Here is a 22,939-nt window from a genome sequence, read left to right on the forward strand (position 1 = left end):
CTAATCCATAGCAATGCGTCTAATGAGGTAGGATTTTCCAGACACCAACACACAAGCTGGCTCCGTTCGCAGTTCCTTCATCGCTAGCATTTGAACGTAAACCGTATTCACGCATTTCCCATCTTCGTGCAATGACAGCGTTTGTACGGCTCATCAATATCATAAAATAAACAGCTGTTTATTGTGCTCTGTGGCATACGCCATATTATTCAAGTTACGGCATCCACTGCGTCTTTATCGTTCGACTGAAATCGATTCAGCCTCATGCTTCCAAAGGAAGAGTTGTTGTACGTACCTAAAGCGTTACCAAAGCGTGTAGCACTGGGAGCCGAGGAAGGAGTGTTAAATTTAATACGCAGTGCTTTTGCGACACCATTCGTCATCGCGTAACTCGAGTTAGAAATGCGTTCGCTCTGCCTACATGCGTTTAGCGGGCTGTGCAACATTATTTTTCTTTTTCTCTGTCCACACTATATATGCCTATGTGTGTCTGGAAGAGTTCCGTTCCCCACCAATGCAATGTTTGTTTCTAAACTCCATTGCCTGGATTGCGGCTTTGACCTTTGACGTCAAACCAAACATCGACTGCAGAGCCGTCTTGGCATATTAGGCGATTTCATTTAGAAACTATCAGTGAAGGCGGTGTAGCATATTGAATTTAGCAACTTCCTGTTGCACATGGCAAGTAGACATGTGTCCTTACTCTGAAAAAAATTCTCCGCCAACACTACCTCAGTGTTCGACTTAAGAGCGCTAGATACGAGAGATTCAAGTGCTTACATCCCTGTGGTTAGCAAACGGGGAGAATACAGAATGCAAACATCCGCGGATGTTTCCGTTCCGGAAACATTCCTTCTAAGAGACAAGCAGCGTCACCTACCTCATGGATTTTGCGCTACTACTGCGGTTCACAGCCACCTTCGCTGTATCAGGTATATTTGTTCGTTAGGTCAGTTAACAATTTTTATAAACGTGTGCATCACAGCGCGACGAATCGTTAGACACCATCCGGAGCCCCGTGCTACAAACGGTTCGGCCGTAATGGCCGTCTGAAGGTCCTCAGAATGTAAGGTCTGAGGGCGGAGAGGTCGTCGTTGCGAATCCCACACATATTTTGGGCTTCACCTCAATTCGTAATTTTACCCTCAGGAACACGCCAAGTCGTCTCACACGATTTCGAACATTTGGCATCGAATGAGTGGCCCCCATATTTTATGCAAATGGTGGTCCCGGAGGGAATTCCACTCTCATGGCCACTATACTGGCACATGAACTATAACGGTCGAAAGTATATGTAACGAGTGAGGCGCTACGCGCCTACTCTTGCTTGTGATACAGTGTGATCACAGGGTAACTGTTTTGGTCAGTTGGTTCTTAACTGCAGACAGATGTGTCCTTGACAAACGTTAATAAGAGCTAACGCTCTAAAAAAAATCGCACCACGATAATTTGTGGTTTGAGGAACGGAAAGGGGCATAACTGGCTCCCTGGTGAGAGAAAGATACGAGCTGCATGCGTTGGCGTTGACAATGCTGTGGCAGAAACGCCGCACTGGTGCAGTAGGCCGCCGGCGTTCATTGGACGATGACAACGTTGTATGCTCAGAATGGAAAGCCTAATCCACTGCGCTATCATCATCATCCTCATCAGCCTGACTACGCCCACTGCATGGCAAGGGCCTCTCCCATGTCTTTCCAATTAACCCTGTCTTCTGGCAGCTGCGCCCACCCTATCCCCACCCACTTCTTAATCTCTTCCGCCTACCTAATTTTCTGCCGCCCCATTCTACGCTTACCTTCTCTTGGAGAGAGAGAGAAAAAAAGCTTTCATTTAGGGGATTAATTCGCAGAAGTCGGGCGGTCGGGGCCCCTATTCCGGGGCTCCGCTGGCGGCAGCTGACTTGCGGACTAGCTGGATTATGCAGGCTTGCTGGTCCAGGTTGTCATTGATCAGGGCCTCCTGCCAATACTCGTGTGTCGGGTGTGACACTATCGATTTTTTTCTATGGTTTGTCCTGGCATTCCCAAGATGTATGGTAGAGCGTGGGGCTTGCTGCGCACCGAGGACAGTAACGTAGGCATTATGTGGCTCTTGTCTTGTTTAAAATGTGAAGACTTGGATATGTGTTTGTATGCATCATCATACAGTCAGTGGCATCCGAGGAGGACAGTTGTTTGTGTGGCGGTGAGAAATGTCGTCTTTCTAGCCTAAGGTGTTCTAGCCTGTCACCATACGGTCCTAGGAGAGGGGTGGGGTAGGGATGGGGATCCGCCTGGTTTGTGAGCGCTCGGGTTAGATCAGTCGTTACCTCGTTTCCGGCTAGGCCTTCGTGACCAGGTGTCCATGTTATTCTGTGTGAGTTTGAGAGTCTACTTAATAGCGTGCTCATCATTCGGCGACATTTTCCAGCAAGGAGGTCCCTGCAGGCTTGTTGGGAGTCCGTCACGACGTGTGATGACTTGGCATGTCGGTCTTGAGCCCTAATGGTGATTGCTATGGCCAGTGCTTCCGCTTCCGCAGGGTACTTGGCATAGATTGAAGCCCTAATGATTGACCTCTTGTCGTTGTCGACCGCAGCAATCCCGAACCTGCCTGGCTCGGATTAGGCCCCGATCTCCACTTATACTGCTACAGGGTCTTTCGATAGTTTCTTTGCCAGTGCTTTGACTCTGGTGGGTGAACAGCGCAACAAAGACGGAACAGAGCCAGGACGAGCGCTGACTAGCAACTGAGTTTATTTAAGAACGAAAAGTGTTAATATATAGTGAACGTAAACGATAATAATAATTAATAATAATTGGTTTTTGGGGAAAGGAAATGGCGCAGTATCTTTCTCATATATCTTTGGACACCTGAACGTAAACGATAAAATATAAAAAAACTGAAAAAACGACAAAAGGAGGTAAACAACCTATGCCATGTGCAAGTCCAGATATTGATAACTTCCTTGTCACTTCACAGAAGGATTGCTGATGCCCCTTTCTCCTAGATTATGAATGTGATATGCTTCCATGATTTCTCGGGTCACCTTGTTCTTATGGTAGAACAGCACTGCTGTCTTCTTGTACAGCGATTGGTATTTGCATTTTTTTGCAGCGAAACTTTGTACATGAAACTTTGTAAAACTGCAAATGCGAACCGCTGTACAAGAAGGCAGCAGTGCTGTTCTACCATAAGAACAAGGTGACCCGAGAAATCATGGAAGCATATCACATTCATAATCTAGCAGAATAGTGCATCAGCAATCCTTCTGTGACAATAAGTGACAAGGAAGTTCAATATCTGGACTTGCACATGGCATAGGTTGTCTACACCCTTTTGTCGTTTTTTCTGTTTTTATATTTTATTTTTTTACGTTCACTATATATTACCAGTTTTCGTTCTTCAATAAACTCAGTTGCTAGTCAGCGTTTGTCTTGCCTCTGTCCCGCCTTTGTTGCGCTAATCACCCAACATGAATGCTTACCAACTCGCTCAAATCTCAGCTTTGCTCTTTGACTCTGGCTCTCCTCCTACCCTTCTGCCGCTCATGGTACATGTGTCTTGGGTGTCGGGTTTACATAGATCTCTCTCGCAGGTGTCGGAATTTGGGACTTGCTCTCATTATTTCGTAGTGTCTGCCATAGCCCCAGTGGCGTCAGAATATCCCTACCCGCTTGTGTTGTGGTTAGGCGGTTTCTTTTACCCTCCAGAACCACCTCCCTGAGCTCCTCGAAGGTGTTGTGTACTCCACGTGCCAAAATACGTTTTGTTGATGTCGTTGGTGAGATGTTTATGGCAGTTTTATAGGCTCACCTTAAGCTGTTGTCAATGGTAATTCTATCAACGATTCTAATCTCTTGATATGGGAGCCCGCAGGTAATCCTGCTTACGACTATGGCTTGGACTAGGCGGAGGTTATCTTCCTCTCTCATCTCTTCCTACCTGATGCCAGGTTACCCTTCTTATCATTCTTGGTATTTGGTTGACCGTAGCCCTGAGAGTTTTGATTGTTTAATCTGCTCTCAGACTTCTTCGTAACCGCAGGCCCAAAACTCTGATCTCTTTTTTCTGAACTTTTTGGTTTCCTAGGTATACAGTTTAATCTCTCCCGGGACTTGTAATTTTTCCTGTGTAACCTGATATTTTCGGATTTCTCCGGGGAGAATGAAGACCGCTCTCTACGGCAAATTCTTCGACCATGACTATGGCTGCCTGCAGAGCTTCCTTCTGCGCCAAGAATCCCTGTGTAGCCCATATGGTTATGTCCGCGTAGAATGTGAAGCTGATATCTTCGCAGGTTAAGAGCTTTTTGGCTAAGTTGAGCATTCCTATGTTGAAGAGCATTGGAGAGACTACAGAGCCCTGCGGCGGGGCTTTGTTGAGCATGGGTACCGTGGGTGACCGGATCTCTGCAATTCGTATGGTGGCAGTGCGATCCTAGAGGAATGCCTTCACGTAATTGAAAATAATTCTCCCCGCGGTTGATATTGTCTAATTCTTCCAATATGGTGTGGTGGCCAATATTGTCGAATGTCCCTTCCAAGTCTAGTGCGAGTAGAGGGTTTTCGCCGTCTATGGGGATGGTATTTAGGACTTCTTCCTTAATACGAAGGAAGGCGTCTTGGGTGCAGAGTCCCTTGCGGAAGCCCAGCATGCAGGAAGGAAATAGAACGCTTTCGTCTACGTAATTTTGAAGCCTCAGGTTGATTACGCGTGCATAGAGCTTTCCCAGGCAACAAGTGAGGGAGACTGAACGGATACTCTCTATAGCAGGAGCCTTTCTTGCTTTAGGTATAGTGATGATGTCCGCGTGTTTCCAAGCCGACGACAACTGGCCCTTCTCCCACAGTTCTTCGTTGATGTACTTGGTTAGAACCGTCAAGTGGTCGGTGCTCAGGCTCCTTATTGTACCGTTTGTAACCCTGTAACCTCTCGGGGCAGTGTTTCTTGTGGACATACGGGCTGCTGCGTAGATCTCTGCCAGTGTTATGGGGTAGTCGAGGGTGGAGTTTGGCTGGCCCTCATATGGGGTTTAGCAAGACGGGGATGGGTCCCGTATGCATTTTTTATGCAATGCTTTTATTAAATCTGTATCTGTGCCCGGGTATTTATGGGCTATTGTTTGCTCTGTTTGAGCCCGATTTTACTTTGGACGTGTCTTATCAGGCATGGTAAGATCGACCATGTTCTGGCCGTACTTAGGGTACCTTTGAGTGAGTCACAAAACTCTACCCAGTTTTGCTTGCTCAGCTTTATAGCATACTCCTGGGCTCCTTCCGTAACATTAACTATTTTAATTGCAGTTTTCTATTTAATCGTTGCCTTCTCTACCGTTTTAATGGACCTTTTCGGGCTTCCCATAAATGGAGATGTCTGTCTACCGCAGGTGTCTCTGTTGTCATTTGGATGATTGGGGTTGTCTTTGCCTGATTATCTTTTGTTTTTAGCCTAGTTTTCAATTGTTGTGATGCCGCCTTCTGGAGGTTTGATATTTCTGAATTTATTCTTTCCCGTTATTTTCGTAGAGCCAATACTCCGCCTGATGCGGGCTGTCTTTAAGGATAAGCTGAGAATTTTGTGATCGCTGCCCAGGGTTTCTTCCAAATTGGTCCATGTGCAGTGGCTTACGTTTTTCGCGAAAGTTTGGTCTTGGCAGGTGTCTCTGCTGACACTGTTCCCTATTCTAGTGGGGGACATGACATTCGTCATTAGGCAAAGGTCCAGGTGCTCAGCTGCTTCCAACAGACGGGCTTTTCCTTTGGGGTGTCCTTGTGGTAGCCCCATGCCATGTGTACAGAGTTTAAGTCCCCGATAGTAATTAGAGGATTCTTTCCTGCTATATGTGTGCATTCGAGTAAAATTGGCTTGAAATCTTCTTGCTTGTTGCTTGGAGGACTGTAGAGGTTTAGGATGAACGGGCTCTGCTCCCTTCCTTCTTGAGAGACAATCTCGATGATGACTTGATCTGTTTCACAGAAGTGGAGATCATGCGGTACAACTGTTAGTGTAGGTGCCACTAGTGCAGCTACTATAGGTGCATTATGGTGGGAGTATGTGCGGTATCCCTTGGCGTACGGTGCGTAATGTTTAACAAATATTCAGCACAGTAATGTTCAACAGTATAGCAAGCGAACAGCAGTTCACAATTCGTAGCGAGGTGCTGGAAGTGGTAAAGGAATATGTATACTTAGAGCAGGTAGTGACGCCATCGCGTCATACCCTTAAGGCGGAGCTTAAGTGTCCTCTCCAATTGTTTTAATTCCGGAAATTACCATTCTGTGGTTTAGCATCAAAGTTCTTTTTCAGTTATGGCTGTTTCAGTGCAGTTATATCATTTCAAAAAAGTACCCCTAACTGCATGGTGTATCATGCATGACATGCTGAGACATTTACTAAAAAGCAGCTGCCAAAGTTTTTCTGAAAACAGCCAACAGTAAAAATTCACGTGGTAAGGCAATATTATCGCATCTGAAAGAACACAGACTGGCTTTTACAAAAGCAAAGTCCCATTCCAAGGTACTTCTTAAGGCGTCAAAGAAGGAAAAAAAACTTTATTGTATACTAGCTCTCCTTTCTGCGGTCTTGGGGCATCTTAGTAGAGATGTTCTCTCCATTGCTGTATCCGCAGGAATGTTCTATCTTGACCCATGTGATGTGATATAGCACGGGTTTTTCGTCGTACCAGGGACATATACCCAGCAATTCTGGACAAAAGCATTTTTGAGCGGGAAACCTTTTATGAATGCAATTTTTTCATATAATGCAAGATTTCACTATAACAATCAATATATCCGCATATCACCCGACGGCAGACTTGGTGTTTTTTTTTTCACGTTTGCTATAGCCAAAAGCGTTCCCCATTGGTTTTCTGTGGCAGTCTTAAATGTTTGGACTACAGAATTTAGAGTTCGGATAGCTCACCAGGCTCCTTCGACGGGTGCAGAACTCACCGCTCTTCGTGTCGCCATTCAACACATCTATGAGCAGCGGCCTCAGCAGTGGTCTATTTTCACCGATCCCAAAGCTGCCCTCCAAGGCTTACAAGCTGCTCTTCGCCGTGGAGCCCAGGAACAACTGTTCGCGGAAATCCGTCAACTACATCACTGTGCCATAATCAAAGGACACAACATTATCTACCAATGGCTACCGGGGCACAACGGCATAGCAGGCGATCACCGCGCAGAGGAGGTCGCGCGAACTGCATACCACGACGGCGATTTTGTGTCGATCCCCATTTCGAGATCAGAAGCAGCGGGCAGGCTTCCCGCTGTTGCGCGGGACATCACGCTTGCCGCGTGGAATTCCGGCCAATTTTCCAATTCACGTTTAAAGCCCTTGGACCCCGATTTGAAGCTCCGGCTTCCATCCGGCCTACCACGACGTGAAGAAACTTTGCTGTGTAGCCTGTGGCTTGCTGTAGCTTTCACAAACCATTACTCGTTCTTAATCGGTATGGCTGATAGCCCTGCATGTGCCATCTTCGGGTATGATGAGACTATATCGCACGTTCTTTGTGAATGTTCTGTCTATAGCGCGGAAACGCAGTCTCTGTGCCTGCGCTGGAGCTTCTATGTCCACACCCACTGACGGAAATGAATATTCTCGGCCACTGGCAGCGGCGATCGTCGGCGCTGAAGTCCTCCAAGGCACTGCTCGGCTTCTTGCAAACTTCTGGCCTGCACGATAGGCTGTGACATTAACGAACGCTGACTTTTCATATTGGCTTCAGTTTTATGCTACTCTCCTTTCTCTTTCATTTTTTTATCCCCTCACTCCTTTATCCCCGTATAGGGTAGCAAACCGATTTTTCTTCCGGTTAACCTTTCTGCCTTTCTTCTTCTTCCTTCTCCTCCAGGAAACAGTCGCTGGAAACACTTTAAAAGAGATTTTGCTACATGTCAGAATAATGGACCATTACCTTCAATGTTTCCGTAAGAGTGTCTTACAATTTTCCTATTTTCAAAATTTTTGCCCGAGAAAGCTGCACTTGTTTGAAGCCAACTACTGATGAGACAGTTACTGCGTCATTCTTTTCCTCAAAAAAGCAAACCAATTACCGTCAGTGCTGTTTCCTAATTGGCCACCTGTAAATTTACCATTTACGTCCTGAATTTTTTCTGGAATGACTAATATTTTTGTGTGAAAATATTTAATATCCTTGTTAAATAAATTGAAATCCACTGAAGGCCTGAAACTTTTTTGTTGTTTGGTTCAACATCGTATGGATCCGTAAATGCGTCCATGTCGATGTCAGCCTGCACTAAAGCCACCATGATAGCAGCAAAACTGTTTGTTGTGTTCCCATGGGCACCTGCACTATGCAAGTGTAGGGTGGGTTGCAGCACCACGGTAAAGATCTCCCTCACCATTGCATGCAAGTCTTGAAATTTGGTTTTGGCGAAAGGAAGAGAGAGAGAGAAAGACAAACGGAAGGGCAGGGAGGTTAACTAGGCTGCGCCCGGTATGCTACCCTACACGTGGGAAGGGTAACGGAGGGAGAGATAGAAAGGGGAGAGAACAAAGGGAAATGAACACTTTTCCACATGTCCGTTGGCCATTACTTGCAGGGTAAACAGGGCACACACTTATAGTTCACAACCTTGCACTCAGTCCTGAGTCCTTCGCTTTGGCGAAAGGAAAAGCGCGCTAAATGTTCTACTATAGGTGGCACCTAAACCGAGCCTTAAGAGAGGGGAATAAGAAGGAAATGAAAGAAACGAAGAAGTATGGAAGGGTCTTTGTGTAGGCTGGTTCAATTTCGACTTCATTTGGGTAGCCCAACTTGAACGACGCTGCATGGACGACCTAGGGAAGCTGACAGCTGTATGCTCTGTATGCTTCTGGACGCCTTCTATATCCCGTTGTTCAAGCTAGCCTACCTAAACGGAATCTTACAAACTAGCCTAGAAACATGCGACTCTGCAATTTCGGCTGCTCGTGGTACAAACTTGGGGCATCTGGAAGTTCGCCCATGCTCAAATATTCCAAAGGAAACACTAAATTTCAAAAGTAGGCCCACCCGTGGAAATGTATAAAGGTTGATTAGTGGAAATTACTGGGTAGGTTAAAATGAATTAGTTCGGATTAGCGGGTGTGTTCATGTGGGTTGTTTCAGGTTAGTGGGCGGATTAAGGTAGGAAAGTGGGTTCTGTTATTATAATCCCATATGATAATCCAGTGAAAGGCACTTGAACATTCTAGTCCTCAGATTTTCAAATTTGGTGGTGCTTTTATGGCGAAACCGGATGGTTTCAGCAAGACGACAGCCTAGTTAGTAAAGCATGCGTCCTTGTTTCCCAGTGTTCCTTTCCTTCTTTGCGCTATTCCGCCCTCTTTATTCTCTCACTTAAAGCGCGGTGCACCTAGATAAAGTTAGCGCTGCCTAATATCTCTTACATTTATTATACTCCGAGCCTCTACATGAGATATGGGACATGCAGTGACTCCACGGGGGTTATATTTCGGGTGCTCGCATTGCTGTCCGTGCCTCGGAGGCATACTTTAGGGGACGAGTGAACAATGAAGCATGCTGCACAGGTGTTCCTAGTTGTGAACCTGCCGCCGCGGCTGGGACTGTGTTATTTGAGCCATGAACTCAAGAGCTTGTAAAGCCTTGTGCAGGATGCGCTCGTTGTCTTTCTGGCCAAGGAGCTGATAGAGAGGTGAACAGAATTTAAATGTAAATGTGTTTGGAGGAAAGGAAATATCGCATTATTATTAGGTATCACGAAATGAAAGGCGCAGTAGTGTCTCAATTCTCCGTGGACACTTGAACCGCGCCGTAAGGGAATGGATTAAAGGAGATATTGAGAGGTGCCTTAGTGGTGGGCTCCACAATAATTTCGGAAAACTAGGGATGTTTAACGTGCACTGACATCGCACATTAAAGATCCCCAGGTGGTCACAGTTATTCAGTAGTGAGTGTCCCTTCCCAGTGGACACATCAACCACACCCCGAGGGAATGAAAACAAATGAGGTAATAGGCTCCGTAGCGGAGAGTGGTGGGGGTATAAATTTATTTATACGAATATTTTAGATAGAGCGCGGGTGGTGTCCTCTGTCCAGGGCTCCATTGGAGGCTGCTGCCGCTCGGGCTCTGCTGATCAGGTTTCTCTGGCGGTCAAGGTTCAAGCTGGTTATAGAATAATTTGAACCGCCTGAGGTTCTTTAATATGCACTGACGTCGCACATTTTTCATTTTTCCTTCATCGACACGTGACCGCCGTGGCCGGATTCGAACCTGGGTGGTTCTGCTCAGTAGGAGAGCGCGCTAACCACTGAGCCACCGCGGCGGATTGGTAAAGGGAACCATAGGTGTAACAGCCGTTCTCGCAGAAAAAGGCGCTCGTTTTCAATTCGAGTCACAGTGGATCGGCTCTCATCAGCTAACATCGGGTGTCTGCAAAGTTATTGTGATGCAGAAACTCTTCATAGGAGCTGAATTTATTCGAATGCGGTGCAGGAGTGTGTCCGTTGGACATTGTGGATGGGCGGCAGATAGAAATTTTAAATTCGAGTCTGCAGCGAAAAAAAAAAGCGTGTGTTGCTTGGTGGTATATAGGTATGTGCCTCTTGGGGCTTCAACATTTTCCAGAGAAGAATTTAGAACTTCCTTTTGTGACTGGTACAACGTGGGCACTTCAGTTTTTCTCACCGCTTCTGCAACCCAGTCTGCTTTTCAGCTTCAGGATGTGCAAACTGGGCCAGGAATCAACAGAAAAATTATCTAAGCTTACCGCTTTAGCGCATTAATCACCGAAAGCTGATTGGCGTTAGCGGCTGAGAGGTCTTTAGTGACAGGTCCGTTTTAACTCTTCACTGGCGACTGCCCGCTTCCACACTCGGCTTTTCTCCGCTTGCGGTCTTCGGTTCAATCGCATTCTCGGCATATACTTCATTCTTCACAGCCACTTAAATGCAAATTAGACAGTTTATTGTTCTCAGTGTTCTCATACTCGCACTCTAAACCTTCCATTGGCTTTGAGGAAAGGATGTGTAACGCTTTGCACAGCTGCGCTTGCACCCGCTAAATCATCATCATCAGCAGCAGTCTGACTATGCCCATTGCAGGGCAAAGGCCTCTCCAAAATGTTTACAAATAACCTTGCCCTGTGGCCACCACTTAAATGTCTTATACTGAATAGCTCTCAGTGTTTGCTTATTCGCATTCGCAACTAGATCCTCCTTTGGGTTTTGAAAAGGAAATGCGCATAACTGACTCACCGAGTCAGTGGACACTCAATCGCGCGGAGTGGTGGGGTCCACCGAAATATCAAAAATAATAATTGGTTTTTGGGGAAAGGAAATGGCGGAGTATCTACCGCCACACAAACAACTGTCCTCCTCGGATGCCATTGACTGTATGATGATGCATACAAACACATATCCAAGTCTCCACATTTTACACAAGACCAGAGCCACATAATGCCCACGTTACTGCCCTCGGTGCGGAGCAAGCCCCATGCTCTACCATACATCTTGGGAATGCCAGGACAAACCAGAGAAAAAAAATAATAGTTTCACACCCGACACACGAGTATTGGGAGGCCCTGATCAATGACAACCTGGACCAGCAAGCCTGGATAATCCAGCTAGTCCGCAAGTCAGCTGCCACCAGCGGAGCCCTGGACTAGGGGCCCCGACCACCCGGCTTCTGCGGATTAATCACCTAAATGAAAGTTTTCATTCTCTCTCTTTCTCTCTCCAAGAGAAGGCAAGCGTAACAGGGGCGGCAGAGAGTTAGGTAGGCGAACGAGATTAAGAAGTTGGCCGGTAGGGTGGGCGCAGCTGGCAAAAGACAGGGTTAATTGGAGAGACATGGGAGAGGCCTTTGCCTTGCAGTGGACGTAGCCAGGCTGATGGTGATGATGATGATGATGATGATAATAATAATAATAGCGCAGTGGATTAGGCTTTCCATTCTGAGCATACAACGTTGTCAACGTCCAATGAACTCCGGCGGCCTACTGCGCCAGTGCGGCGTTTCTGGCACAGCATTGTCAACGCCAACGCGTGCAGCGCGTATCTTTCTCTCACCAACCCACATTTTAATAATAATAACAATTCAAAGAGGGATTTTGTCCAGTTACCCAGGGAGCCAGTTATGCGCCTTTCCGTTCCTCAAGCCACAAATTATCGTGGTGCGATTTTTTCAGAGCGTTAGATCTTACTACTTACGTTTGTCAAGGACGCATCTGTCTGCAGTTAAGGACCAATTGACCAAAACAGTTACCACGTGACCACACTGTATCACATAGCAATAGCGGGCGCGTAGCGCCTCAGTCGTTACATATACATTCGATCGTTATAGTATATAAGCCAGTATAGTGGCCATGAGAGTGGAATTCCCCCCGGGACCACCATTTGCATAAAATATGGGGGCCACTCATTCGACGCCAAATGTTCGAAATCGTGTGAGACGACTTGCCGTGTTTCTGAGGATAAAATTACGAATTGAGGTGAAGCCCAAAATATGTGTGGGATTCGCAACGACGACCTTTCCGCCCTCAGACCTTACATTCTGAGGACCTTCAAACGGCCATTACGGCCGAACCGTTTTTAGCACGGGGCTCCGGATGGTGTCTAACGATTCGTCGCGCTGTGATGCACACGTTTATAAAAATTGTTAACTGACCTAACGAACAAATACACCTGATACAGCGAAGGTGACTGTGAACCACAGTAGAAGTGCAAAATTCATGAGGTAGGTGACGCTGCTTGTCTCTTAGAATGAACGTTTCCGGAACGAAAACATCCGCGGATGTTTGGATTCTGTATTCTACCCGTTTGCTAAGCACAGGGATGTAAACACTTGAATCTCCCGTATCTAACCCTGTTAAGTCGAGCACTGAGGCAGTGTTGGCGGATAATTTTTTTGAGACTAAGGACACATATGTCTGCTTGCCATGTGCAACAGGAAGTTGCTAAATTCAACATACTACACCACCTTCTCTGATAATTTCTAACGGCTCTGCAGTCCATGTATGGTTTGACTTCAACGGTCAAAGCCGCAATCCAGGCAATGAATGTTAGTAACAAATACTACGTTGGTGGTGTACGGAACTCTTCCAGACACACATAGGCATATATAGTGTGGGCATATAAAAAGAAAGAAAAAATAATATTGCCCAGCCCGCACCGCCTAAGGCCCAACGAGCTAAACGCATATAGGCAGAGCTAACGCACTACTAACTCGAGTTACGCGATGGCGAATGGTGTCGCAAAAGCACTGCGTATTAAACTTAACACTCCTTCCTCGGCTCCCAGTGCTACACGCTTTGGCAACGCTTTAGGTACGTGCAACAACCTTCCTTTGGAAGCGTGAGGCTGAATCGATTTCAGTCGAACGATAAAGACGAAGTGGATGCCGTAACTTGAATAATATGGCGTACGCCACAGAACACAATAAACCGCTGTTTATTTCATGACATTGACGAGCCGTACAAACGCTGTCATTACAAGAAGATGGGAAAGACGTGAATGCATTTTGAAGTTGAAATCTTTCCGACCCTGACACTGCGAACGTAGCCAGCATTGTATTGTTTACCTACGTGTATATTATGTATGCAAGCCCTCAGGCTAAAACTGTCAGCCGCGTAAAGACTCAATGCAGCCCCTCCGAAAATTTTTGTGTCTGCGTCTAAAAACACTTTAAACTGGAGGTAATTTCGGGCGCGAATACAGTGAGCTAGAAGCGACTGTCAGGCAAGAGCCACAGTGTTGCCAAACCCACAAAATAAATAACGAAAATTTGTTTTTGAGGAAAAGTAATGGCGTAGTAAGAGTCTCACATATCTCGGTGGGCACCCGAACCGCGCCGTAAGGGAAGCTACAAAAGGTGTGAGGGAAAGAAGAAAGAGAGAAAAAGGTGCCGTAGTGGAGGTCTCGGGAATAATTTCGACCACCTGGGGATCTGAAACGTGCACTGACATCGCACAGCACACGGGCGCCTTTTGCGTTTCGCCTCCATCGAAACACGGCCGCCGCGGCCGGGTTCGAACCCGGGTATTCCGGCTCAGTAGACAAGCGCCTTAACCACTGAGCTCTCAATGCAATGGAGGTCAAATTGACCAAAACCGTTTCCTTGTGGCCACTCTGTGTCACAGAGCAACAGTGGGGGCGTAGCGCCTCAATTGATACCTGCACTTTCCCTCCGTTACACAGAGTGTTTCACCTAACGTTTTACACAGTTTTTAAAAATAGGCTTTTTGAGTTCGAAAAAATTTCCCGGGATTGAACCCGACCGCGGTGGCTGCGTTTTTTTGGAGGCAAAACGCTAAGGCGCCCGTGTGCTGTGCGGTGTCAGTGCACGTTAATGATCCCGAGGTGGTCGAAATTATTCCGAAGCCCTCCACTACGGCACCTCTTCCTTTCTTTTTTCATTGCCTCCTTTATCCATCCCCTTACAGCGCTGTTCAGGTGTCCAAAGATATATGAGACATACTGCGCGATTTTCTTTCCCCAAAAACGAAATATTATTATTACTTCAAAAAAAATGAAAATTAGTGTTTAGAGAAAGGAAATAGCGCAGAATCTGTCTCACATATCGGCGTACAACTGAACCGCGCCGTAAGAGAAGGGATAAAGGAGGGTGTGAAAGTAGAAAGAGGTGCTGTAGTGGAGGGCTTCGGAATTATTTCGACCACCTGGGGATCTTAAACGTGCACTAAAATGGCACAGCACACGGGCGCCTACTGCGTTTAGCCGCCACCAAAACGCGGCCGCCGCGGTCTGGTTCGAACCCGGGAACTCAGGATCAGCAGCCGAGCGCCCTAACCGCTCAGCCACCGCGGCGGTTTCGAAGAGTGCTTTTTCGGCACAGCATTGTCAGCAGTGAAGTAAATCAGAATAAAGCGAAGGTGTGCTAACTAGCAAGCTGGTTAACTAATATTGAACAGTTAACTTTTTAGCTATTACTGTTTTGTCTCTTAATTATTGATAGGCGTGTAGCCGACCGGAAGTATTTGTCACCGAATTCATCATCATAGTCAATTGAAGCATGGATTCGTTTGCAGTCATGTGATCGCTCCTCTCCCATCGACCACCCTAGTAAATTGAACGTCATCAGTTGTAAAACCAATGCTTTTTATCATTCATTTTTTCTTCGTATCGGCTGAGTGGAATAGCCTTCCGTCTGACGTCACATTAATAACAAATCACAACTTATTGCAACACCCTCAAGATATCTTGGTGCTGATCCCTGACATTTTTATGTTGTAAAACCCAGTTATCTTGTTTCCAATTTATTGTTCTATGTGCATGCTTGCGGCACTTCTGCAGGGCTGTTCCACCTAGTGGCTGTTGAATTTCGTCGTTTGTTAATATTACTAATAATAATTAGTTTTGTGGGGAAAGGAAATGGCGCAGTATCTGTCTCACATATCGGCGGACACCTGAACCGCCAGCTATACCAGTTGTTTGAGTGGCGGTGGATATACCCCACCGCCCCGCGCGATTGAGTGTCCACCGAAATAACGCGTAACTTGTTTCACGGCTGCCGTTGTTCCCCCTAAATGGCTTTTGCTAAATGGCTTGCACAAAGCTATCACAGCTTTTGCTGTTAAAAAAGAAACAGCGTCTTTAAATCTGTATTGACCGCTAAAACGAGGTAAAAGATTTACCGTCCCGTAAAGATATCTATATAACTCCGAATGTAAAGCAGGCATCACTGTCCTTAAATATCGTTAAGCGGCTAATGTACATAAAAACACCGTGTGCCACACGAACGAAATTCACCTCTATGTAAGAGTAATAGAAGCCTAAATATTGTTTACGCATGCTACTATGGTCGTGGCCAAGACATGGTACTGTCAAAGTAGATGCTGATGAAATTATTGTGCATCGACTATCAGTGTACATTGACGTATGAGTTGCACGCCAAAATAACGACAAAACCAGTTTCAACACGCTCAAAGCCCATATTGACTAGTCTCAAATGCGGGGAATGCTTGCCTGAAGCAGCGGTCCAGGCCGGTGCCACCAGTTTGGCAATAGCGAAAGCGATGCATCAAATTTAAGCAAGGCACGATGAACCTTTACCCCCATGCGCTGAGAAAGGACGCCATAAATGCGGCCCCCTGTGCTCTGTGATCGCTAGAAGCTCTAATGATATTAAACTTTTTGGTTCAGCGCATGTAGCACAAAAGAGTTAATCACAGTTCTCGTGCTTGCGCCAAAACCCAGGGTGAAGTATAATGCCGAGGTTCCATGCAGGCGTAGCCGAAGGCCCGTGACCATTAGTGCAAAAAGCTGGTGCCGCTGTCTACATGAAACATCTAGAAGTCGAAAAAAAGGCTCATCCAGCGCTTGGAGGTAAAGTGTGGAATGAGGAGACAAAAATTTAAGTCTGCATTAAGGGGGCTCAAGACGTGCTTGCAAGCTACCAGAAATGTGATGCACATTTGGTGCTATTTTTCTGCATGAAAAATCGCGGGTTGTGTAACGCCGAGACATTTTGGGTGACTTCGGGTTTTCGTTTCGATTAGCCACTTATTGCTTTCCCGATAAAATAATGCGCATGCACCACGGATGTTAAAAGTGTGGAAACCAAGGCATTTATCATGCTCGCGCCAAAACCGAGTATAGTCCCAGAGAGACGACTTCAAGTTCAGTTCGAAAGCATGCCGCCCACACATAACGTTGGGTTCACGTTTTTTACACTTTGGCGTTTCTTCGTACAGTCTGCTGAATTCCTGTGCGAGTTCGTTTGAGAATTGTGGTTCGTCTTGTGCGCAGCCGAACCGGACCCGTGCCGGCAGTCGGACACGGGCAGCTGCGTGATGAGCTGCACGGACCTGTCCTTCGAGGTGGGCCAGTGCGTGGAAAAGATATGCCACTGCTTGAACATGGACGACGTGCAGCCCGGCACTAGGCTCAGCGGTAAGGTCACGTGATCGTGCTCTGAGGATACGTTCGAATTATCATAGTGAATTTTGACGCATAGCCCACACTGACTCCTTAGTATCACTGCGCGCTACTCCTTTAACTCATAATTTCTATTTTTGCAATCACAGTCAATGATGGCTTGTCTTTTATTTCATTCAGATTCATTGGGGAAAGGTAAAAGACAGCTTGTGCGTGAAATCCCAGATGTCACTTTGAGGTTCTACGTTGCGTTTAAATGTAGCCAGCTTCTGCATTTCGCGGCTAATCAGTCTGGTACTGGATTTATATTCAAAACGGCCGGAAGCTACTTAAGCCTGCTGCGAAGGAGAAACGCATTCTAATTAGACTTAAGGTTGGTTGGTTGGTTGTGAAACTTTATTTCCAGCGGATATAGAGGAGCGACACGAAGTCGCCCCCCGCTTAAACGGCGGCCGCTATCCCTTGGGCAGCGGCGGCGTCTTCAGCCAGCTGGAGGAGCTTGATCTGTATCCCCAGGTCGGGGCTGAGCAATAGAGCCTCCCAATGAGCAGAGTCGGTAATGAAGTGACTCGCGGGTAGGGACTGCGGGCAGTTCCAGATTATATGATTTAGATCGGCTTTCGCGTCACAGTTTTTGCATTTGTTCAGACTTAAGGTGCCCAATTTTTAGAGGTATGCCAATATTCTAAATTCTCTAATATTGAATTGAACATCCTCCTGTCTGATTTGTTGAAAGAATTATATAGTGCACATTAAAAATCGAATGCGGTCTGAACAGTTCGAACCGCTTTCGAATAACGGACAGAAATTTAGAATCGGGCGCGCAGAAGTCTTCTTCGACGGTTGTTTCAAAAGCAGGCCCGTTTCTTTGTCGCACAGAAAAAGAAAAGGGGTCCTGGCAAAGCATCTAGTAAATTGTTTGGTTTCGTTTTTGTTTCGCTTTGTCCTGACGTCACTCATGATGAAAGCAGCGAAAGGTGGTGCAGCAATCGACTAATCACAAGCGTACACTGGCTGGTATTTCAGAAGCGTGAATTGTTGGGCGAGTTGGTACATGTTGACGTGAAAAAAAAACCAGCGAGAAAAGACGCAAGACCAAAGGAAGACGCACACAGACTGTCGCCAGCGACAGTCTGTGTGCGTCTTCCTTTGGTCTTGCATCTTTTCACGCTGTTTTTTTTTTCACGTCAACTGGCTGGTATGGGTGCAACGCACCTCTGCTCACCCTGCCTCCACCACACCTAGTCCGGCCGTGTCACAGGAACATGCATCGCCTGGTTGTCGCACAACCACCTGCTTGGTTTCTTTCCCGCGAAAGAAGGAGCGCCGTAATAGCTCGGCCTGGATGTCAACAAACGGGTCTTCATGCTTTGTCATCGTTTGACGTGGGCGCTGATCCTCCAGTACGACATAGGCGCGAGGGGAATTTCGGCAAGTGAATGGCATCATGGGAACGTTTCTGCAACGACCAGCTTGAAGTCATCATTTTTGCCTTATGTCAGCGGGCGCAGCAACGAATGACAGTGAGCCAAAGGAAAAGAAAATGAAATTAAACATTACGATATATGGCACCCAGGTGGCCCGACGCCCCGTGCTGGAACCGTCATTGCTTAGTGCGTATGCAGTGAGCCCCGTGGCCTCGAATTCTCGTGGCGGCTTTTAGGTTTTGACCCTTCCCCTCTTCCTCTCCCGTGGCATCCTTCCGTTGTGTTCTTCTTCCTCCGTGTACTCTTCCCCACCTTTTTTGATGCACGCACGCATACACATGCATGCACTCACATGTGCACACTGTCATTATTGAAGGTAGACGCAGTATACGCACATGGACAGTAGAGGCACAGAAGATACCTGACTGTGCCTGATTTCTAACATTCCATTCTCAAATAATGACATACTTGTGTTTGCGCACGAGTAAAAATTCACGAATGCCAGCTTTGCCAATTTCAAGAAAAGTAGCGAAGGAGCTGGAAAGTTACGATTTTGTCGAGGGTGCTACCTGGCGGGCCTACTCTGAGAGCGGCTACTTTCTATGCCTGTGGCAGGGTGCGTCTAAGCGTCTCTTTCCAACTCACGCATACGCTGTAGCGGAGATCAGTCAACAACCTCCACATTAATGGACACTGTGGTATAAAAGGAAATCACCGCACGCGGACGAGGCTGCCGAGACACTGTTTTGCTACCTGAGAGCGACTGGCTTGAGTAACAAACTGGGACAGTGCGCCGTGCCCCTTCACCCTTTCCCTTTTAATTCCCGCCAAACCTCTTCCCGAGTGCACGGTAGCCAACTGGAATACCGTTCTGGTTAAATTCCCGGCCTTCTCTCACCCGCCTCGGTGGCTCAGTGCTAAGGGCGCTCGGCTACTGATCCGGAGTACCCGGATTCGAACCCGACCACGGAGGCTGCGTTTCGATGGATGGTGGTGGTGGTGAAAAGCCTTTATTTAGCTACATATACAGAGAGGCGCTTGGGGAGAGGCCCCTAGTGGGTCTCGCCCCTTGCAATACAAAGGCGGAGTCCGGGACACCGTTGGTCCTGACCGCGGCGCAGGTCCGCTGAACCAGGGCCTGTTGGAATGGAGGCGAAACGCTAAGGCGCCCATGTGCTGTGTGATGTCAGGACACGTTAAAGATCCGCAGGTGGTCAAAATTATTCCGGAGCCCTTCACTACGGCACCTCTTTCTTCCTTTCTTCTGTCACTCCCTCCTTTATCCCTTCCCTTACGGCGCGGTTCAGGTGTCCGCCGATATGTGAGCCAGATACTGCGCCACTTCCTTTCCCCAAAAACCAGTTTTCATTTTTCCTCTTCCTCTTACTGATCCGGAGTTCCCAGGTTCGAACCCGACCGCGGCGGCTGCGTTTTTATGGAGGAAAAACGCTAAGGCGCCCGTGTGCTGTGCGATGTCAGTGCACGTTAAAGATCCCCAGGTGGTCGAAATAATTCAGGAGCCCTCCACTACGGCACCTCTTCTTCCTTTCTTCTTTTACTCTCTCCTTTATCCCTTCAATTACGGCGCGGTTCAGGTGTCCACCGATATATGAGACAAATACTGCGCCATTTCTTTTCAAAAAAACAATTATTATTATTATTATTATTATTATTATTATTATTATTATTATTATTATTATTATTATTATTATTATTATTATTATTATTATTATTATTATTATTATTATTATTCCTCTTCCTCTATATTATCTCTTTCTCTACTAATGGCCCAGATTACACACAAATTGTGCATGCAGACATGAGCTGGGAACATGGTGAAAGTTTTGCTTATCTGGACATTTCCAAACTCTGGATGGCTCCTCTCTTCTGGATAGCACCTATTCTTTTCATTGAAGGTATGACTGTGTGTGGAACGTAATGCTGGACTGTACTGTGCCAGTGTCAGTATATAAATAGCATGGAGAAATAGCATGCAGAAAAAAAAATAGCCCCGAACAATCCTTCCCATCTGAAAGTTTTCCCGTTTGAAACCATCTCCTTGCTTGCATGGAAGCGTTGAAAAAGATAAAGCGTTGTTTCGGACTACACCTATTGCGCCTCATCTCACAAAGCGTGGCTGGAAGTATTATGGCATATTGACTAATAGCTGGAGAGTGGTGATCCCCGTTAATCCCCGTTACTCTGAGCCCGTGACTGCGTTTCAGCCGACAGTATTGCGATACTATTTTGAGAGATTCAGGAGTCCTTCACTCGTGTCAACAAAGCAGACGTTGCAGATGACGCGGTGCTGAAGCAGACGACGCGGGTGCACGCGAACGTACGAGCACCCATGTTCACTGTAATGATGAGCACCACTGTATGCACCGTTTGCTCGCAGACGCTAAGGCAGCCGCCTCTAAGAAAAAGCCGGCACCGTCCGATGCGGAGCCGCAGCCTCAGAACAGGCTGGCGGCCGACATACCGGAGCCGAGTCAGCCGTGGCCGAGAAAACCAGTGATCAACTCATCGCAAGCGACCTTCGTACCGCTTTTGGATTTGGTAAGGACAGCCTCTGTCCGCATTTACATGAATGGGACAGAAGTCGACTCCAGCTCACTTTTTGAGGGAAATGGCAAAAATGTCCAGGAAGAGAATAGAGGACGAGCCAAGCCTTTCCTTCTCAAAACCTGCTCTTCCCCTGGAGTCGACTTCTGTCGCATTCACGTAACTGCGGATTATAGTTTTATGCATGCTGTAGAACAATTTCGTCCAGGAGAGCAAATAATTGCGGATTACGGCGTAGCTGTTGGCTTGGCGCGTCTTCGTGCCTGTGCTACTGTCAATTCTTTTCTTAAAAGGTAGGAGAAAACTGTCAGTTCTTATTAATCGTGCTTTTATCTTTATGATTCTTTTCCATGGGGCTGGCGGATGCGGCTACCCTTTAGGTAGCACTACCAATCTCTATTTTCTCCGTTGAAAATTTTGCGCATTTCCGTAATAATGCTAATCATGTCAGACTGAACAAATTGAATGAATAAATCTTCTTCAACCAGGGTGGTCTAAGGCCTGTGAAAGCAAGGGTAGAGTTAGAGCCAGAGTTCCCAGCCGACTTATACCACTATTTTTAATCGTCTCCAACGTTCTTGGAAAAAATTTTGAAAATTGTAAAATAAGTATACTAATATATAAATTTTGAAGGTAATGGTCCATTATTTCGATATGTAGCAATATCTTTCTTCTATAGTGTTTCCATCGATCGCATCGAACAGTAAGTCTGCCATAGAAAACCAACGGGGAACGCTTTTGATGATTTCAAAAACGTTAATAGCAAAAAATGTAAGCCTGTCGACTGTAGATCTGCGAATATATTTATTGTTATAGAGAAATGAAAAATTGCTCTCATAAACTCTTCCCTGTTCAAAAATGTTTTTGTCAAGATTTATTGGGCATGACACTATGGGTGATCTCAAATGTTTGTATCGGAAAAAAAGACCTTTCTTTTTGGTTTTCATTTTTCAGCTTGAAGTCCCGAAGGGTAAGTGAAATTGCGCTTCTTCTCGTGACTGGAGGGTACAGCTTTAACGTTCTTTGCTACAGCTGAAAATTCGAATGCAGTCCATATGCCACCGTCACGTACCCGCCTTGAACGAAAAGAGAGAAAACTAAGCTTTGATACTCGCTTTGGAGGAAAACTACAATCAGTCTCGAATTGCATGGGAAAGTTTGAGCTCTTTCAATGCACCGATTGTGTTCACGTGACTAATGATGAACACATGCCATACGGTATATGCTACAGTGACATTACGAAAAAAAATAACTTAATACTGCCTTGTTCTTCTCGCCTGCTTATGTTTTGTGGCTTTGTCTGTTAGCTAGCCACTGAAGCTGACCTGTGTCGGCCACTGCTCACAACCCAATCCATTCCTCGATATCTGAACAGCATAGCTGAAAACATCGACAGCGCATCGCAGTCGTGCCATGCTTCAAATTGTATAAGAAAGTAAAATGCCCCTAAAAAGACAAAAAAAAATTAGAGTGTTAAAAATCTGAGAGGTCTTTATGAAGCAAATTGAGCAGTTTAAAATATACATCATTCAGAAGTTTCAAAATTTACTGCTAAAAACTTCCTTTTCGCGAAGATCTAGTTTTCCCGTTTCTCGAGAATCGCGTGCAGAGTGCAAATAAGAAATAGGTCCTGCGAATAATTTAGGCAAAATGTAGGCTTGAAATTCAGGAAAAAAGAAGATCAGCACGCTGTACTGATTTGCAACTACAAGTGAAAGGTGCGGGGTGGGTTGAAAGGGGGGGGGGGGCACTTTGCGCTGTCGGCTTCTTTATGCAAAGAGGGTGCGCCGCAGTTTCTCTAGAAACATCTATCTGTATAGCTCACTGCTTGGTGCTGAGAGGTAATCTTTTCAAGGGTACTATTAGTAACCTGTCACGCGGGTTTCTGGTGGTTCGTTTTCATTTTTCCTTGCTTTTTGACGCCGAGCCCTTCTGCCCTCTATAAAATGTCTGAAAGCGGTGACGACCGCGAATGTCGTCAGAATTTTTCGCGGCTTTTGCCAGAAAGGCTCTGCATTCACCACATGTACGAGTGAGATTACGAAGAAAATTTATGAATAGGCGCTGGATGAGCCTATAGAATTCGGTAGGGCCTTTGAAT

At 46.4% G+C, this 22,939-nt stretch overlaps 1 protein-coding gene across 2 annotated transcripts in view; it reads left to right on the plus strand.

Annotated features, from left to right (window-relative positions):
* LOC144103798 (uncharacterized) overlaps positions 1–22,939 on the plus strand; it is a 136,998-nt gene that overhangs the window by 108,302 nt on the left and 5,757 nt on the right. The window contains exons 4-6 of one of the 2 annotated variants that reach the window (XM_077636500.1): positions 16,718–16,861; positions 20,672–20,832; positions 21,793–21,808. In XM_077636500.1, the coding sequence (XP_077492626.1) occupies positions 16,718–16,861; positions 20,672–20,832; positions 21,793–21,808 (321 nt within the window). The remainder of the gene's footprint in view (positions 1–16,717; positions 16,862–20,671; positions 20,833–21,792; positions 21,809–22,939) is intronic. The other variant, XR_013308321.1, reaches the window with a different exon arrangement.

This window comes from Amblyomma americanum, chromosome 9, assembly GCF_052857255.1.
Source record: "Amblyomma americanum isolate KBUSLIRL-KWMA chromosome 9, ASM5285725v1, whole genome shotgun sequence".
Lineage (NCBI taxonomy): Eukaryota > Metazoa > Arthropoda > Arachnida > Ixodida > Ixodidae > Amblyomma > Amblyomma americanum.